Source organism: Lissotriton helveticus, chromosome 2_2 (genome assembly GCF_964261635.1).
Source record: "Lissotriton helveticus chromosome 2_2, aLisHel1.1, whole genome shotgun sequence".
Classification (NCBI taxonomy): domain Eukaryota; kingdom Metazoa; phylum Chordata; class Amphibia; order Caudata; family Salamandridae; genus Lissotriton; species Lissotriton helveticus.
The window spans coordinates 196,125,631-196,143,453 of NC_136060.1; the positions used below are offsets into that span (position 1 = coordinate 196,125,631).

General features: G+C 41.0%; 1 protein-coding gene across 1 annotated transcript in view; it reads right to left on the bottom strand.

Annotated features, from left to right (window-relative positions):
* The window catches only part of NWD2 (NACHT and WD repeat domain containing 2), a 651,118-nt gene that overhangs the window by 103,995 nt on the left and 529,300 nt on the right, over positions 1–17,823 (bottom strand). The window contains exon 4 of the mRNA XM_078678358.1: positions 3,415–3,618. Within this exon, the coding sequence (XP_078534484.1) occupies positions 3,415–3,618 (204 nt within the window). The remainder of the gene's footprint in view (positions 1–3,414; positions 3,619–17,823) is intronic.

A 17,823-nucleotide genomic window follows, 5' to 3' on the forward strand; every position in this document is an offset into this window, starting at 1 on the left:
GTGATTCATAATGCATTAGTGGGCAGAGTCAGGGCTGCTCTCACTACCTTTGTGACTCCAGTTGCCGCTCCCACATTTGTATTGCTTTTACATGATTACCATAGGTCTGGACTTCCTAAACTGTACAACAATTAAACATCATTTTAGCATCTTTGACACCCAAGCCTACTGTTTTTTTATTGCATATGATGTTCACAATCACTTCAAGCACGTGTTGTGATCATACTGCACTGCAAAGGATACATTTATTTGCAAGCAGTGGGAAAGTTGGCCCTATTTCGATGTGTCTAATTGAATGCTATCGAGTGATTATCAGTGTGTTGAGTCAATGTGAGAAGATACAACAAGAGATTGTACAGAAAAATACTGTTTTATTTTGGCAACAGAGTGGGCTTACATGATCAATTTGAGGCTCCTTTCATGAAGGCGTGGCCAAGCATTCACCCAGGGTGTGAGTCAGAGGAGGATCAAACAAAGACAAAATGGGAAGGTACTCATTCATTTGGCTGAGTATCCAAGGTACTGCATTATATTATATTTGTACCTACCCCTATGTTGGTTAGTGAATGAGAATTTTTAGACACGTGGAGCTAATGCAGGCCACACCTATATTATGCCTTTTGGTCGATCAGAGTGTGAAGAAACAACTTTAGATCAGAGAGAGTCTATTGTGTGCTTTCCCATTTTATCATACTATTGCCTGTGCAAGAGGACTGTGACCCCAAACTAATAAAGTAGCTATGTGCACTGGCAATTTTCCATACTACATCCAGTGGATGAGGATGTGGGAGAATATCAAAGTCTGACCACCATGTTGGATGGCAGGGAATGTGTGTTTGCTGCACATTCTTTGTTCCCCACCCTCCTCATTCATATTGTTTGCAAGACCTGAATCCACCCTGCTGTTTTTGCACTTCACGTCGCACAGCAGCACAGTCGGTACAGTTACGAAAAAATCATATTATGCAGTCAATGCTGGGCGCATTGTAGCACATTTTTTACTTTTTCATTATTCATTAAGTTGCTGTTCTGCTCTTGTCTACAATGCATGAATTGTCTCCATATATAAATATATCTGTTTGCTGGGTTATAACCCTTGAGTCTCAATGGTCAGTCAGATCACAGGGAGGTGTAGCAGCATCTGACACTTCAAGCATCTATAAAGTCTTTATATATTTATGAATATTTATACCAGTACGCTTTAGCCCAACCTCTTTTGGAATCGGGTTCAAAGTGTGTGATCTTCAAATCTGCTCAAAACAGATCTTCAGTTTACAGTGGGACTATATATAATCCCATACCATCCATTGCCAGCTCATGATCCTGTCAGTCAGGTGTTCGAAAGGTGCAAAACCACTCTGTGTTCCATAGACTTCTGAAATGGTAGTAGATTAGTTAAGGCAACTAAAAAGTCACTCTGAAATATTATTCTTATTTGTTTATTTTGCCCCGAAATCTTATATAAAAGCCTTCAGCCACCTGTGTGTGGTTATATATATATTTTTAAAAATAGGTAGTCCCTTTCACCTCCTATACATTCCATCCTACATTTTAAGATCCTTTTTTAATATGTGTATTCATCCATTCATGCCCCTTTACATTAACATAGCCATAGATTTACTGTACAGTTGCTATGAAAGCTTATATTATGGTATAGGGTGCACTTTAAAAAAACATTTACAAAGCCAAGAGCTCCAAGTCCAACAAATGCGAAACCTATTGCATTACAAATGCTTCTTTTATTTATTTATTTTTCTAAGTGAGAACTTATTAGCTTCCTAGACACTGCTACGAGGCATTCACTTCTGCTTACAACAGGACACATTTAAAACTATTGAAAGACGTCTGCTTGTGTTTGTGCATGCATGCATGAATGCTTGCACTAACAAGGGTCACCATCTTTGAACTATTTTTTGTTTTACCTTATCTAAAACGAGTCAACGATGGCCACCCGTGCTTGTGCATAAGAGTAAGATTACCAGCCATTATGATGCCCAAACTTAGCACATGTTATTAATACCTGGAGTACTTGGCCTTACTTATCACTATCTGGAATATGTGTGCTGCACCTTGAGATATAATGAGACTACTGCAGCAGACAGCAACCTTTCTATGCCACTATACTGAACTTTTCTACTACACATACATCTGCATGTTCAAACATAGATTTGTAAATAATATATCCAAACCTGGTACACAACAGCAACACACAAAACACAACAATCAACAAACATTGACTATCTGGGAAAAAACAGAAAAGAAGCAGAAAAATCCGAGTAAATGATAAGTTGTCTGACAGAGTGCCTGAGAAGGTTCAGAGAGGCAAGAGAACATTTGTAATCAGGCTCTAATGTAAATATATATTGATTTATTTACTTGGTTTTACGGGCTCAAATATGACTTCACGTGGGTTCTGGCTGATTTCATTAGCATACTTTCTAATATGCCGATTCAAAGGAAAAGGGTAAAACATATAATTCACCATTTATATAATCAATAGATATCTCTTGGAGTAGGAGTGTCTAATGCAATCACTGCTGAATTTACCATTCTGTGCTGAATGGAAGATGGGGTTAGACCTCGTTAACTCAAGATTGTTAGCCACATACACCCGGTTATGAACAGTTGATTCTTCTGGGTAACAAGGCTGCACATTCAATTTGAGAGTAGTCTCCCCACTACATCGAGTTCAGACTGGGATCTGAAAAGATTGCAAATGATAACTGTAGCTTGACCCAGAGGAGCTTGCTTTAGGTCACAGCCTAAGGGCAGGGCAGGGCAAAGGCTACAGGGACCTGGCAAGGGTTCTGGCTTTGAGGGCCAAGGCTCTGCCTGGGAGGGACTTGGAGGAGACCACTGATGGAGCTCTGTCCGTCAGCTTCTTTCTTTTTCTATCATTTTTGTCCACTTTCTGTGCTTCTGTCCTGATTTATTTCGTCTCTTTTCAACCAAGCCAACCTTCTTGTTGCCCTTACTTTCAGTTCTCTCCCCTCTATCCTGTTTGTAGTTGACCCTGGTCTTCACCAATCCCTTTTAGGGGACAATGTTTTGCTCTGTTGCTGTCTCTGTATCCCTGCTTTCATATGCTCCTACTGTTTCTATATAACGTGATAATACTCTTAAAAATCCACCAGATTTCAGAAATGTTAATTAAATCGAGGAAGCATTTTAAGGCAAAACTTTATAAACTCATGACATTTTTAAAATGACGTGTTTCTCTCGGCGTTGTTCTCTTTATTACATGCTCCTGCTGCTATACCAATAATCAGAAATCTTTAGAATAAGTGAATTGTGCAGGGAATAGCCTCTAAATTAAATTATTAGATATGTATAGCAGAAAGGTTGATGTATTATTGAATATGCAATTAGTAATTCGATGGTTTAGAATATAACAATGACTGAAAAGCAACCTACTGTATTATTGCAGTTCCTTAGCATTTCCGACTTTGCTTTCAAGTAATACGCTGGCGGCACAGCATTCTCATCTCTGCAGTACCATTCCTCCAAAAGCCTTGTCTCCAGTTTTGCCTCGATGGCTGCATCCAGGATCATTTCAAACTCAGAAGACTCAACCTCGCCAGGTATCCGGATGGTGCCGTATTTCTCTCCCAGAAGCCCCTGCGTTTGTAAAGAGAACATTTAAGAGTTACAGTAATTCACGACGGGGGGCCCAGATTGACAAATGCAGTTATTTCTGACCACTACTTATTCTAGAGAAGCTACTTTTTTTTTTAGCATGTAGTTTAATAGTTTCACATAGTTTGCAGAATGTAATTAAACAGATGTATCAAATAAAGACAATCGTAAACCCTGATTAGCATGCGAATTCGAGGGTTGCTCGTTGATGAGACCTGCATGGGCAATTTAAAAAGTCACTCACGCAGCTAGGATCAATTGATGTGCAAAAACGAGTACATTTGTCTGTGCAGAACCTCAAGGAATTAGTAATGGTGGCATTTCCCCTGACAATCTGGATTTCCGTACACAAAACTTCTCCAAGTATAAAGGACTTTCCATGTGAGAAAGTTGAATTCAAGGGGCATATTATCAAGACAGGCGATAAAATTATCGCCGTTTTAGCGGCAGAAAACTGCCGTTAAAACAGCGATAATGGGCTTGATAATACGCTCTATGGAATTCCAATTAAAAGCCCATGTTAAATGTGAAGGACATCTATCAAGGGCTTCAATTGGAATTCCATAGAGCATATTATCAATGCCTTATTCCTACCCGTGTGCCGCTCTAGGGTAGGAATAAGGCATTGAATTGAATCCGGTAACTCTACCACGTGGAATACCCTTCGCCTGCCAGCTCATGGGGCAAATAACATTTGTCGAACGAAGACCAAAATAGGTCATTATTTTTCACGATTCACTAAGGGCCAACTCAAGCCCAGAAGCCCAAACAGATGGCCGATTTTTGCTACCTGTTTGTAGGACAATAGGCATACTACTTTAGAACTGAGTACGAATTGGTAGGGACCGCTAGAGGTCCTGATGAATAAGCAGTAGGGGACTGCTTATGAAACATGTCGACCAGGTAGTGAGCTAATGGCCCTACCCCACAAACCCCTTTTTTAATGTTCCCAGCCAGAGAAGTTAATAAAATATATTTTTTCTACTTGCCAGGGAATTTTTACTTTTAATCTTGCACTCACTGAGTTATGGCCCTACACTCCACTGATCACACATACACTGCACTAACACATAGCCTTTGTCACAACAAATTAGTGCTCCCGTGTAGTTCGTAGGTCGTAGCACGCCCCGCCCCGTAGAGGGACGGGAAGACCCCAATGATGAAGCATGACACTAAGGGATTCTTAGTGTGTGAGGGGTATTTTAAAAGCACATAGTGCCCTCATCTTGTCACTCCAAGAGAGAGCCTAGTTCGTAATTCACGTATTAGATATTCACCAAAAGGTAAAAATTAAAAATTCACCACTACACATTGATAGAATCTCTTTGTTTATGTATACTAGTCAGGAGGGTGATTCTATCATTACCTCTACACTCCCTCTACTGTTGTTTTTAAGTTAATAGATCCACTGCAGAAATGGGGTTAGAGGTCCAATATTTATACCTAGTACCCACTTTGAAGTGGAGGAAGCCTCTAGAGGTTTTCACCCCTGAGGTGTCAGGCATCTCCTCCTCTTTGTCTTGACCACAGCTTGTCTGGGTTCAAATTGTACTAGTGACAACCCCTTTGTGAGCATGCTCGGGCAGAGCTTTTTTGATTTGAAGTATGGTAGGTGACAGCTCCTCCCCCTTGTTAATTTAGGCTGGCCCATTCTGCCCACACCTACGTTCCTTTTGTCTCACTGTTTAGCAGCAATGCACAAAGTAGGATAAGTAGAGAAGGTCCCTCAATCCAAGGGGACAGGACATGCTACTCGACTATTAAGTCAAAATAATCTGCCCTTGGAGTACAAACAAAAATACAAGTACTTTCAACTTTCACACCTCTCACCTTTCAACCTCATCCAGCCCTTTTTTTCAACCCCCAACTTCACGGATAATAACAAGGAATACATCCCCCCAATGGTGAATTTCTTGGATTTTTTTAGAGTTTCAGCGGCCATTATTTTATCAAGTGAGGTATTCCCCTAATCCGTTGTATTAAAAAGTCTCTGATTTGAAGATATTTAAAAAAAATCCCTCCATTCCAATTGATATATCTCTCTTAAAGTTTCAAATAATGTAACCCTTCGTTTGAAAAGAAACATCCGATGTGCGTGATTCCAGCTGTGATCCATCTATCAATACAGGCACCTTTAAAGATTTCAGGAAGGACCGGGTTATTGCCTAAAGGGGAAAAGAATGAGAATTGCCCTATACCCAGCAATCTCCTCACTGCTTTCCATGCTTTAAACCCCCCCAGCATGGTCTTAAGGCGGACCTTTTTGTGGTAACTGTCATAGAGAAATCGCCATAAATATCCCTTACTTTTATTGCCCAGTAACAGCTGATGAATCGAAGGTTGGGCCACCCCTGAGGTTGTCTCTGTGTTATCTGAAAGAAAAAGTTCATGATTGTATAATAGCATAGATGCCCAATAATATACTTTAAGGTTAGGGAGGGCTAGGCCTCCTTTTTCTTTGGGAAGGGTCAAGAACTTGTAGGCTCTTCGGGGTTGTGAATACGCCCAGATAAAACTCGTAAAGGTACGTTCCATCTGTTTAAACCAGTGTTCTGAGATTTCCAAATTGATTGCCCTGAACATATAAAGTAGTTTAGGAAAGTAAACCATTTTTAATGCATTTGCCCGGCCAATCAAGGATAAATGTCGGTTGTCCAAACGGCGGAGATCGTTCTTCATTTTATCTAACAGGGGAGTCATGTTTACATGAACCAATTCATCAAGCTTGGATGTGATACATACCCCCAGGTAGGTCGCTGTGGTTGTCACACATGGATCTAGCATAGTGCATTTATCATTTAAGACCACCTGGGTTTTACTCTGGTTGAGAGCGTAGCCGGCAACATTGCCAAAGTTTTTCGCCTCAGTTTCAATGATAGGTAAGGCTGATACCGGGTCAGGTGTGACTATGGCAATGTTGTCGGCATAGGCAAGGGTTTTGGTCATATATCCTTGGGTCAAGATGGGAATAATACCAGCATTGGATTCCAACCTACGAATAAAAGGGTTGATGTAGATTGCGTACAGCAGTAGGGAGCACAGGCATCCCTGCCGGGTTCCCCTTGATATTGTTAGGTCCTTAGATAACTTGCCATTTACCATTACCACAGCTTTAGGATCGGTATATAGTTTTTGTACCGCTTGGATAAATCCCTGTTTAAACCCCAATCGACCCATTGCCATCCACAGAAATGACCAGGAGACCCTGTCGAAGGCCTTTTCGGCGTCCAGGAGAATTAACGCCATTTGGTCTCCCGTAACCTCTGTGTCGTCAAATAGGCTGATCACTCTATGTATGTGATCTGTGGTTCCTCGTCCGGGCACGAACCCATGCTGGGATTTCGAGACAAGTTTGTGGATTAATGGTGCAATACGGTTCGCTATTAATTTGGAATACATTTTTGAGTCCACGTTGATTAAGGTAATGGGGTGATTGGAACCCATCTGATCTGGTTTTTTTTTTTTTGAGGAAGACTACTATTTTAGCTTTTGACCATGATCTTGGTGGTTGTCCCCCCTGAAATATGTGTACACAGAGATCTAGCAGAATTACTTTAATTTGATCTAGAAATGTAATATAAAATTCTAGAGGGATGGAGTCCAAACCTGTTGCCTTTCATCGAGGTAGAGCTTTAACTGTCTCTAGAATTTCTTCAAGAACTGGGGTCTCTTCTAGAGCATCACAGTCCTCTTCGATAAGTCTGCTCGGTATATCTTGGTCTAGGTATTTGCTCGAGCCGTTTATATCATACCCTCCTTCCTCTGAGTATAAAGTGCTATAAAAGCGCCAAAATGCTTCTCTAATCTTATCACTTTCTAAGATCAGACTGACCACTGGATCTGCTATTTCACGTATGAGATTTTGAGATGTTTGTTGTCTCATACAAATATAATCCTACTCACAGTGAGTAGGATTCTTTTTGTTTATGTAACAGTGCCCGTGGAGTAAGAATCCTACCTCTTTACTCTACCTCCCTTCTGTTGTTATTTTGTCTCATACAAATAGCCAATTGATGACCAACCAATTTGCTTACTTCATAGATTTTCTCACTATGAGCGGTGGCTTTTTTTACTGCCTTGGTGGTGAATGTATTCATGATAGCAGCTTTATTAATTGCCACCTGATATTGAATTGTTGTCAGTTCTTCTGTCGGTAAGGAGTCATGGGTTGCCCGAATAAGTTCTTCTTCAGATCTCGTTAGTTTTTCCAATAGCAGTCTAAATGAGTCTCAAGCCAATTTTTTCACCCTCATTGAATATTGTGTGGTTTCCCCGCGGATCCCTGCTTTTAGAGCATCCCAAACCGTATCAATGGTAGTACTCCCTATATTATCTTCTAAAAAGTTAGGAATCCATGCTCGCATATGGTTGCAATAGTCAACTTCATGGAGCAGGGATTTCTCAAAGGTCCAGGTTCTTGGTTTATTGCCGGTTTGGGTTAGCCCCAAAGTGCATACGAGGGGATTGTGGTCGGAGAGCACGCGGGCAGTTTTTCTATTTGTGTAGTAGATCTTAAAGTCTGTGATAAAAGAAAAAAATCAAGTCTCGCATGGACACGGTGTGGGTTTGAAAACAAGGTATAACCGGGATCCTGAGAATTGGATATTTGCCACCCATCCAGGAGTGCGTGTAAATGGCAGAGATTTTTTAAGGCTTTAAAAACTTTAGGTTTCCGTCCATGATACACCCAGTTATTATTAATTGACCAATCGGAGGGTAGGTTAATGTTGAGGTCCCCACAGATGAGCAATGGTAGTGGCCAATGTGCGAGTTCATTAGAGATCTTGTTGATCACCGTGGGATCATCACAATTGCTCCCATAGATTGAACAGATTGTGACAAATTGTGATTGTTCAATCTGGCATTCTGCTATTGCCCATCTGCCAAATTTGTTCGCTTTGCATCGGTTGAAACTGAGGCCTCCGCCTCTAGCTAATATTGCCACCCCCCTAACACGTGCGCCCTGAGAGGTGGCACAGACCAAATTGTATCCCAATGATTTTAAAAGGTGTATCTGTGAGCCCTCAATGTGAGTCTCCTGCATGCACACAATATTGGGGCCTATGGTTTGTAAGCCTACCGCAACAGGTTGTCTTTTTTTGATGTCATTTAGGCCGCATATATTAAGTGACATAATCTTCAATGCCCCCTTTCGTTTATCCAAAACATCCTAATCAAACATTCCTTAATCCAAGACCTCCAGAAATGACATTCCCACAAAGACAGAGTCTTAATTATGCTTTTATAGTTTCCTTTTTTATGTGATATTTGAAAATCCTGTCTAACCTCCCCCATGAACCTCCCACCCCTGAACCCCACCCACCCACCACGACCTCTGGAGGTTACCTGGCCCCAGAAGGGCCAGGGACGTGACATCCGCCGAGAGCACCCCAGTGATACCGCCGACCTCCCCCTAAAAAAAAAAAATTGCGAGAGAAAAGCACATATTTCCTTTTGTCAATGTCAAACCATTAGTGCCTATTTCAAGTTATTTAAAATTTCCCTATTTTCATCAAAGGTCTCACCAATTACACAGGACAGGCATCACCACCCTCAGTGAACCCGGGTCCTCAATTCAATTTATTCCCGGGGCATATACACATAAAATACTCATCTCTTACTCCAACACTTAAACAGCATGGGGGAGATCATTGATGACCTCTGGATTTGAGAGGTAGGGGCAGGGACACATGATGGGGCCAGGGGGGCTGGCATGAAAAGGAAAAGGCAGATCTGTACTCATTCCCCCTTCTATACCTCTTTTACAGTGCTTCCATTCCCTTATATATTGTCTCTGGGACTACACAGGATTGAGAATCCATGAGGTGTACAGTGATTCATCTGAAAACACAGTAAATGAACCCACATACCAGAAAGAGTGGTGAGTGCTGTTGCTTAAGACAATAATTTAGCTCAACATTTATGACATAATAAACCATGTCTGGGATGTGAGTGAATGATATTGCTCAGAAAGGTTTTTTATGGGTAACATTCAATGAATGCAGAGGATACAAACGTTGGCTGTGTTGGATTACCATGCTGTTGGAGTGTTGGAGAAAGAGAGACCTCTGAGAAAACTAGGGAAATTTTGCATATCTGAATATAGGCAATATTAGATTTGATATTGATGAAAGGAAATGTATTGATGCGGTAACCTTGGGTTTGTTGTTACATAGGAGCAGCTTATTTTTAAATATAGGCGTGTGGGAGAAATCTATCCATACAGAAGGAGGTGTTCGAAGTGTTGGGCACCCACTGAAATGTGACAATGCACAAATGGAGCTAACTCTCACAGGCATTGAGACAAAGTCGATGTTGGCTATCTGGAAATACTATGGGGCATATTATCAAGGACAGCGTTAAAAATTATCACCGGTTTAGCGGCAGAAAACTGCAGCTAAAGCGGCAATAATGGGCTTGATAATATGCTCTTGAGAATTCCAATAGAAGTCCATGCTTTGGTGTGAACATGGACTTCTATCTGAATTTTCCAGAGCATAATATCAAGCCCATTATCGCCGCTTTAGCGGCCGTTTTCAGCCGCTAAACCGGCGATAATTTTAACACCGTCCTTGATAATATGCCCTGCATGTGTCCTTAACAATGACCAAACAGATTAGTAACTGTAAAGACATATGTGTTTTCTTATGTGCTCTCCCAATTTGTAAAACTTTGTGTCTATGACTGTTGTTTTAAAGAAAAGGTCTTGTTTTTTTAATATATGTAATTCAAATTACTTTTAAATGGCTGCTATAATTTTTTTTAAATACTATACAATTCAATTTATGATGTGTAGGTGTAGTTTCATGACTGCTTTTTATATTGGATGCATTTATTAAATGGAGCATTAAAGATTTTTTCAACTGCATATAGGTGGGGTATCTACCGTCAGTGGAGTTGGGGGTACAAAAAAAGTGCTGGATTTTTTGAGAGACAAGATGTGTGAAAGTCTGAAGTACTTGTTATATTTTTGTTCAAACCTTAAGGGGAATTTGTTTTGACTTAATAGCAATTCACAAAGAGCAATTGCCAGATACATCTAGGCATGTGACTGAGGATCAGGCTACAGGCATCAAATGGTTAAGAAAGGGAAATGCACACTTTCTAAAAGTGGTATTTGCAGATAAGTGACTGCACATCTGACTTCACCATTAAAGAGGGATTTTAATTACAATTCCATGGACACCAAACTTCACAACTCCACCTGCTCCCAATTGAAAGTTATCACTTATTAAATGTAACGGACCCCAAAGAGAAGAGCCGTCCTCGCTCAGGAACGAAGAAGCACCCATGGTAGAACATAAATCAAGCTCGAGAATAATGCCGTATGACAGCCAAGAAGTGGACGAGGGACAAGATATCAGCCCCCCTACACCACCCTTGAGTAGAACACCACCACCATGCAGACGCTCACCCATAAACGCACCCTTGACAACACACTACGGAGCGATCAATGACGACACCCCCAATAGTAACGGAAGGAATAATCAAACAGGGGTTACAAATGAAAGGGATACTGAGAAAAGAACAGATCCAATAAAAAGAAGAACAAAATACAAGCTCCGGAACAATAGATCTGCCTACCCTAAGAAATCACACCAGAACAGGAAAGATGTTATTATGCTCCAGAATCTGGTAAACAAGATGGCACAAATCACTATAAATACCTCACAGACAATGGTTAAAATTGAGGAGACAATGATGAACATTCACTCCAAGGTCACGCACATCCAAAACGTGATACACCGCTCACAAAGAAAGAGTAACGAAACGATCTGGCAGTTGAAACACAATGACAACAGACCGAATAGGGCAAAACCGTTATCAAAGGAGGAAACTCTGGCCTTAACACGATCGTATGGAATACCGGAACATGAGAGAGAGGAAAGAATCGAAACAGTACCACTTGACTCAAACAGAGCAACGAGAAAGAAGGATAGAACATCTAACCCTCATAATCTACGACAGGTACAATTAACAGCCACAGAGAATAGGAATGGAGACCTCAGCAACATAGAAAAACCATTGACATGTCTACTACTCAATTGTCGGTCGGCAACAAAACATGCGTCGGATATAGCTGACCTCATCATCAACAAGGATATTGATGTAGCAGTCCTTACTGAAACATGGCTTACGGAATCCTCATCCCCGATCATGGATCTCCTAGTACCACCCCAATTCAACATTCTGAGACTCGATAGACCCATAAAGTTAGGAGGAGGCATAGCCTGCATTCACAGATCCGATATTGAGGTCAAACAAATCCAAGCTGACCCCTTAGAATCAAGCGAATACCTAGGTCTTAATCTCAGAACAACTACCAAACAAAGATTTAACCTCCATTCTTTTTATCATCCACCAGGAGACAGCGAAAAGTTTACAGAGGAGCTAATGGAGATCATAACGACCAACTCTAATGACGGCGTCAATAATATATTTCTTGGCGACTTCAACTTACACTGGGAAGACCACAACGACAAACTGGTCAAATCGCTGAAAGATTTCCTTGCTGAACTGAACCTTACTCAACTATGCACACAACCCACACATTCGAAAGGAGCGACATTAGACTGGGTTATTGCGCGAAACAAAGATACAACAATCCTCGCTATAACACCGTGCGACTGGTCGGATCATCATGCCATAACTTTCACGATACCTATAATGGTAAAAGGCACAACCAGACAACCCCTCAAGACCAAAAAATGGGTTAGAGACACAAGAGATGCAAACTTAGAGCTACTAGTGGAAAGCTGTGTAAGAGATCTAAAACCTCATAACAACCTGCAGAACGTAAACGAACTGACCGAACATTATATAACAACGGTCGAAAATATTGTCAATAACACCATGCCACTAAAACTGAAAAATATCTCGGAGAAGACAAAAAATCCATGGTTTAATGAATCGCTAAATGAAGAAAGACGTAAATTGAGAATGGCCGAAAGGAAATGGAGACAACACCCTTCATCCCCAGAGCTGAAAGCACTCAGAAATATCAGAGGCCAATACAATAAAATGATCATCAAATCAAAACAGGAATTCATTCGGTCTGAACTGGACAGTGCTAAAAACAGACCACGAAAGCTCTTTGAAATCCTAAAGCAACAATCAAACAAATTAGCCAAATCTGCCCATGAGAACTCAAAAACACCCTTAACTTGTGAAGAATTCTCTACATTTTTCACAGAAAAGGCGAAATCACTAGAAGTAGAGCTCAAGGACGCCGTGACAAACACTCCCACTGAACAAATACCTACCGCCGTTACAACGGAGAGCACCATAACAACAAAAAATGAGGCAAGCTGGGATACGTTCGAACTATATGATCAGCACAGTATCGCCAAAACGCTATCCAAAATAAAACCAAACAATCACTATCAAGATCCCCTTCCCGCAAAATGTGTAAATGAAATCAACCACGTTGTGATTCCAATATGGACCGAAATTGTAAATGCCTCACTATCACAAGGGATCCTCCCAGACTGCCTAAAAACGGGTCAAGTTGCCCCCATAATCAAAAAACCCACAGCAGATAGATCAGACCCAAACAACTTTCGCCCAGTGACCAACATCCCACTACTGGCCAAACTAATAGAAAAATGCGTACAGAACCAACTAAGCCAACACATCACCAAGTTCTCATTGCTTGACGAATGCCAATCAGGATTCAGAGCCGGACACAGTACGGAAACAGCGATCCTTCATATTGTTGACGATGCGCTACAGGCACTTGACCAAAACAGAGCATGCCTACTGATTCTCCTCGATCTATCGTCGGCCTTCGACACCGTAAATCACGAAGCATTATTGTCCAGGTTACGGGACAGGATGGGTCTGACAGGAATTGTGCTGAAATGGTTCATCTCTTTTCTACAGAACAGATCACAACGATTCCTGGTCAACCAATCACTTTCACCTCCATGCCCTATTTCAATCGGAGTCCCTCAAGGATCAACGTTATCCCCAGATCTGTTTAACCTTTACGTTGAACCGCTCACAGAAATTCTCCAACAAGCACAGATATCGTATCACATGTATGCAGATGACACGCAAATATATCTAAAGATCTCTTCCCTAAAAGATCTGGAACGAGTGAACAAGGCTTTAAAAATGGCTCTGCAATGGTTAATCACCAACCAACTGAAACTTAACGCCAACAAAACGGAGTTCCTACTAATCTCACCAGCAAGGAGCCGTACGGAAATAAAGGAGTGGACGAAAGTGGTAACTGCACTAAACTGCACCCCAACATTAATCAAGTCAGCGAAATCTCTAGGAATCACTCTGGACGAGAATTTAGACATGAAAGCCCACATCAACTCAATGGCCAAGAATGCCCGATTCCACCTGAACTACTTAAGGAAACTGAAACCATTCATCTCAGAGGCGGATCTCAAATTAGCTATCCAATCCTTAGTTATTTCTAGGATTGAATACGGCTGCACCACCTTAGCGGGATTACCAAAAATGTCCACAGCACCACTGAAAGCATGCCTAAACGCTGCGGCAAGAATTATCACCGGATCCAGGAAATATGACCATATATCGCCACACCTGAAAGCTTTAAATTGGCTACCCTATGAAGCAAGAATCCAAATGAAGATAGCTTGTATCACCCATAAAGCGCTACACCACAACACTCCAGGATACCTAGCGAAGAAAATCGAGCTATCGGGAGGGAATCGACCAGCGAGGAGTACTGGAGAATTTCTATTACGGCCAGCCTTTTTCCACAAGAAAAAAACTTATGATAGAGCGTTCTCAGGAGCTGCCCCCAGAATATGGAATTCAATTCCTCCTATCATCAGGAAGATCCAAAATGTGGCATCATTTAAGCGAGAAGTAAAGAGCTTTCTGATGAAGAAATACACTACCTAGAATAGATCAGTCATGATCTGACAATTGACCTAAATTTCATACTTGTTTACACATTCTATCTCTGATAGAAATAGTTCCACCTCTCCCTTTATTTATCATTTACCTCTTATTATCTACCTCTTACTTGTTTTCCGTATAACTGTCTGATATATATGTCTACCTAGAATAGATTGATCACGAAATGTCAATGACCCAACTAATGTGATAGAAGTATACCCACCATTGACTATATTCATCATCTACCTCTTATCATCTACCTCATATTTGTTGTCTGTATAACTGTTGATATATATGTCTTTCCCTACGCCTTCATATGTTATTCGTTTTGATGCCCATATAACTGTTTTAGATACATGTCTGTTGCATACGCCTATATGTTAAGCGCTCTGATACCCACGGGTCTTGTTCGCGCTATACAAAACTTTCTAATAAAATAATAAAATAAAATAAATAAGGAAACCCAATCTTATCCTATGGTACCGGCATGCCTTGCAGTGGTGAAAAACGAATGTAAGAGTTTTTCACTACCAGAACATGTAAAACTTAAAAATACATATCCAACTTTTTAAATACACTGCACAATGCCCTCTGGGCAGTTCAGGGCTTATCTTAGGGATGGCTTATATATATTAAAAAGGAAGGCTTACACTTGGCAAAAGGTTCATTTTGCCAGGTCCACATGGCAGTTTAAAACTGTACACACAGGCTGCAATGGCAGCCCGGGACATGTTTAAAGGGCTACATTAGTGCTACAGGCCCACTAGTAGCATTTAATTTACAGGCCAATTGTATGTAATCCAATTTCTGCCATGTTTTAAGGAGAGTGCACAAGCACTTTAGCACTAGTTAGCAGTAGTAAAGTGTACAGAGTCCTAAATGACAAGAAAAACAGGTTCAGGAAACAAGAGGGTGAAGGTAAAAAGTTTGGGGTTGACCCTGCAGAACTGGCGAAATCCAACATATCTATTATTTCTAAATCCAACACTAATAAAAGACATACAATAATTATTACTAAAACAAGTAAGCATACATGGTAGTACAAAATCAAGCACAATTTATAGCCACAAAGCAGACCTCCCTACCTCACACAGCACATTTGGGATATCAAGACAACTTTGGGGGGACAGGCAACGTCCTTCCTTCTCCAGAGAAAAGCCCAAAAGCAAGAGAGTCCCTTCCGCCTTGCAAACTGGGTCATCTCCTCTGAAATGACACCCACATCCTTTGTAATCCCTACTATATCACACTAACACATTATATCACAATTGAGGAAGGCATAAGTAAGAGCTTTGATTACGGTTCAGAGGGAACTGAAGGATGTGACACCCACTTCTGCCAGGTACTAAAAGCATTCTCACTATGGAGTTAACTCTTGGGGAGTGAGTCACCTCCTTAGAAGAGAGCGTAACAGGAAGGGCTTGACAAACCTCCTGACTGATCTTCGCTTTGTTCCCTCAATAGAGGGGGGGGGGGTTCTTCAGTCGAGAGGGATTCTTCAGACCTCCCTTCTTGAGTGTGACTTTTTTTGGCATAATAAACACCGTGGAATGTGAGGGACTGCTGTGCATTGTGAGGGCATACCTTGTTTTTGTGTCAATGCAGATTACAAGGGGGCCATGTAGTGTAAAGCAGTGGTATGCAACGTAAGGGTCTGCCTTGCCAAGTGAAAGTCTTTTGTGTAGTGTGAGGGCATACCACCGTCTGTTTATGGTGTTTAAGCATAGGGATACTATAGTAATGACACAGAAACAACCAGTGTGAGTGCTCTCAAATCCTCAGTCTCAAAATCACACTTAACAGATATGGGGTACACTGGAGTATACAGGCCCTGTGGTGACTATGCCGATACATGGGATATGATGTGTACGTGTATCCTAAAAGAAATGCACTATATTCAATAAGAAGATTTTAAGCCCTGAAGAAGTTCCTACAGAACAAAACACATTGGCTTTGGCTACAAGTGAAAATTTTCTGGAAATGTATTCATCAATAAAGAAAGACTTATTAATTGAAACTGGGAGCATTCTGATGCTTTTTGGAGACTATATCTTATTGTTGTGATATGTTCCTCATCTACTTTGTCTGATAATATAGAATATATAATTAGTACAAAATTATGACAATGAGATAGGGTGCTGGGCCACGTCCGTGTATAATTTTGTATTCCTCAACCAAGGGAGATATATAGTGTCTGCCTTCTCTGGTCCAGGTGCATCTAATGTGCATTGAAAGAACTGATCTTGGGGACAGTGGCATGAGCAGTTTTTGCAAAGCTTCAGTCATTTTTTGTAAATCCACCATTGCATAAAGCACATTATAGACAAAGTTTAGCAAAGCCAATAGGTCTGGGATTAGCTACATATCTATTTGCATTGACAATGCTTGATTCATTTAGAATTTGTTTGTAAAACTTTATTACAAATTCATTCAAAGATGTCCATTCATGTGAGCACACACAAGTGCATGCATGTCTGGTCATCTTGGAATGGTTTTTGTAATAATGTTTTGTAAAAACATGGATGCGCGTGGACAGCTATCTTGGAATGGTTCTTGATAAAGAAAACCAAAAAAGGTTCAGAGCAGGCCACTCATGCACATGCACTCACTGGCAGCCAGTTTTAATTGGCTTACAAAACTATTTTTAAGAGAATGATCGCTTGCAAAGCGCATGTGAGATGTGTCATTGAAGGCCTGTTAGCTGTGCCTCCGAGGTGGCTCATGCACAAGACAAATAAACGTTAGAAAAGGAAATATTTTATTTCAAAAAAAGGAAAAAGGAAAAAATAAGCCACTAGTTCAGCAATCGAGGGATCTATTTTCTGTGTGATTGATGGCATTGTGTGTGGGCAGGATGCCAACACTCAAACAGAAAGCAATGAAAGGTGTGCGACCCATACATAGGATATAATATGAGAAATCACAAAGCAAATGACATTACAACATGCCAGTAGATGAGGAGGACTGTCTTAAAGCACATTAATGTACTTACATTTTTGTTTTTTAAACAAAAAGACTTCACTAACACCATACCTAAAACCATTGGGCATATTTACGAGAGAAGTGGCGGAGCACGGCATTAGTCTTCTTGGCTTAACGCCAAGCTCCGCCACTTCTGAAATGCAGGGCTGCACCGTATTTACAGAATACGGTGTAGCCAAGAGTTTCTGCCTGTGCTGGTGCTAATTTAGCTGCCTAGCACCAACGCAGGCACCCTTGCACAATAGTGCAAGGGTGTCTGCGTTGCAGGCGAATGATTGTTCATGTGCAGGAAGGTGTCCCTTCCTGCACATAAACAATCAGTAA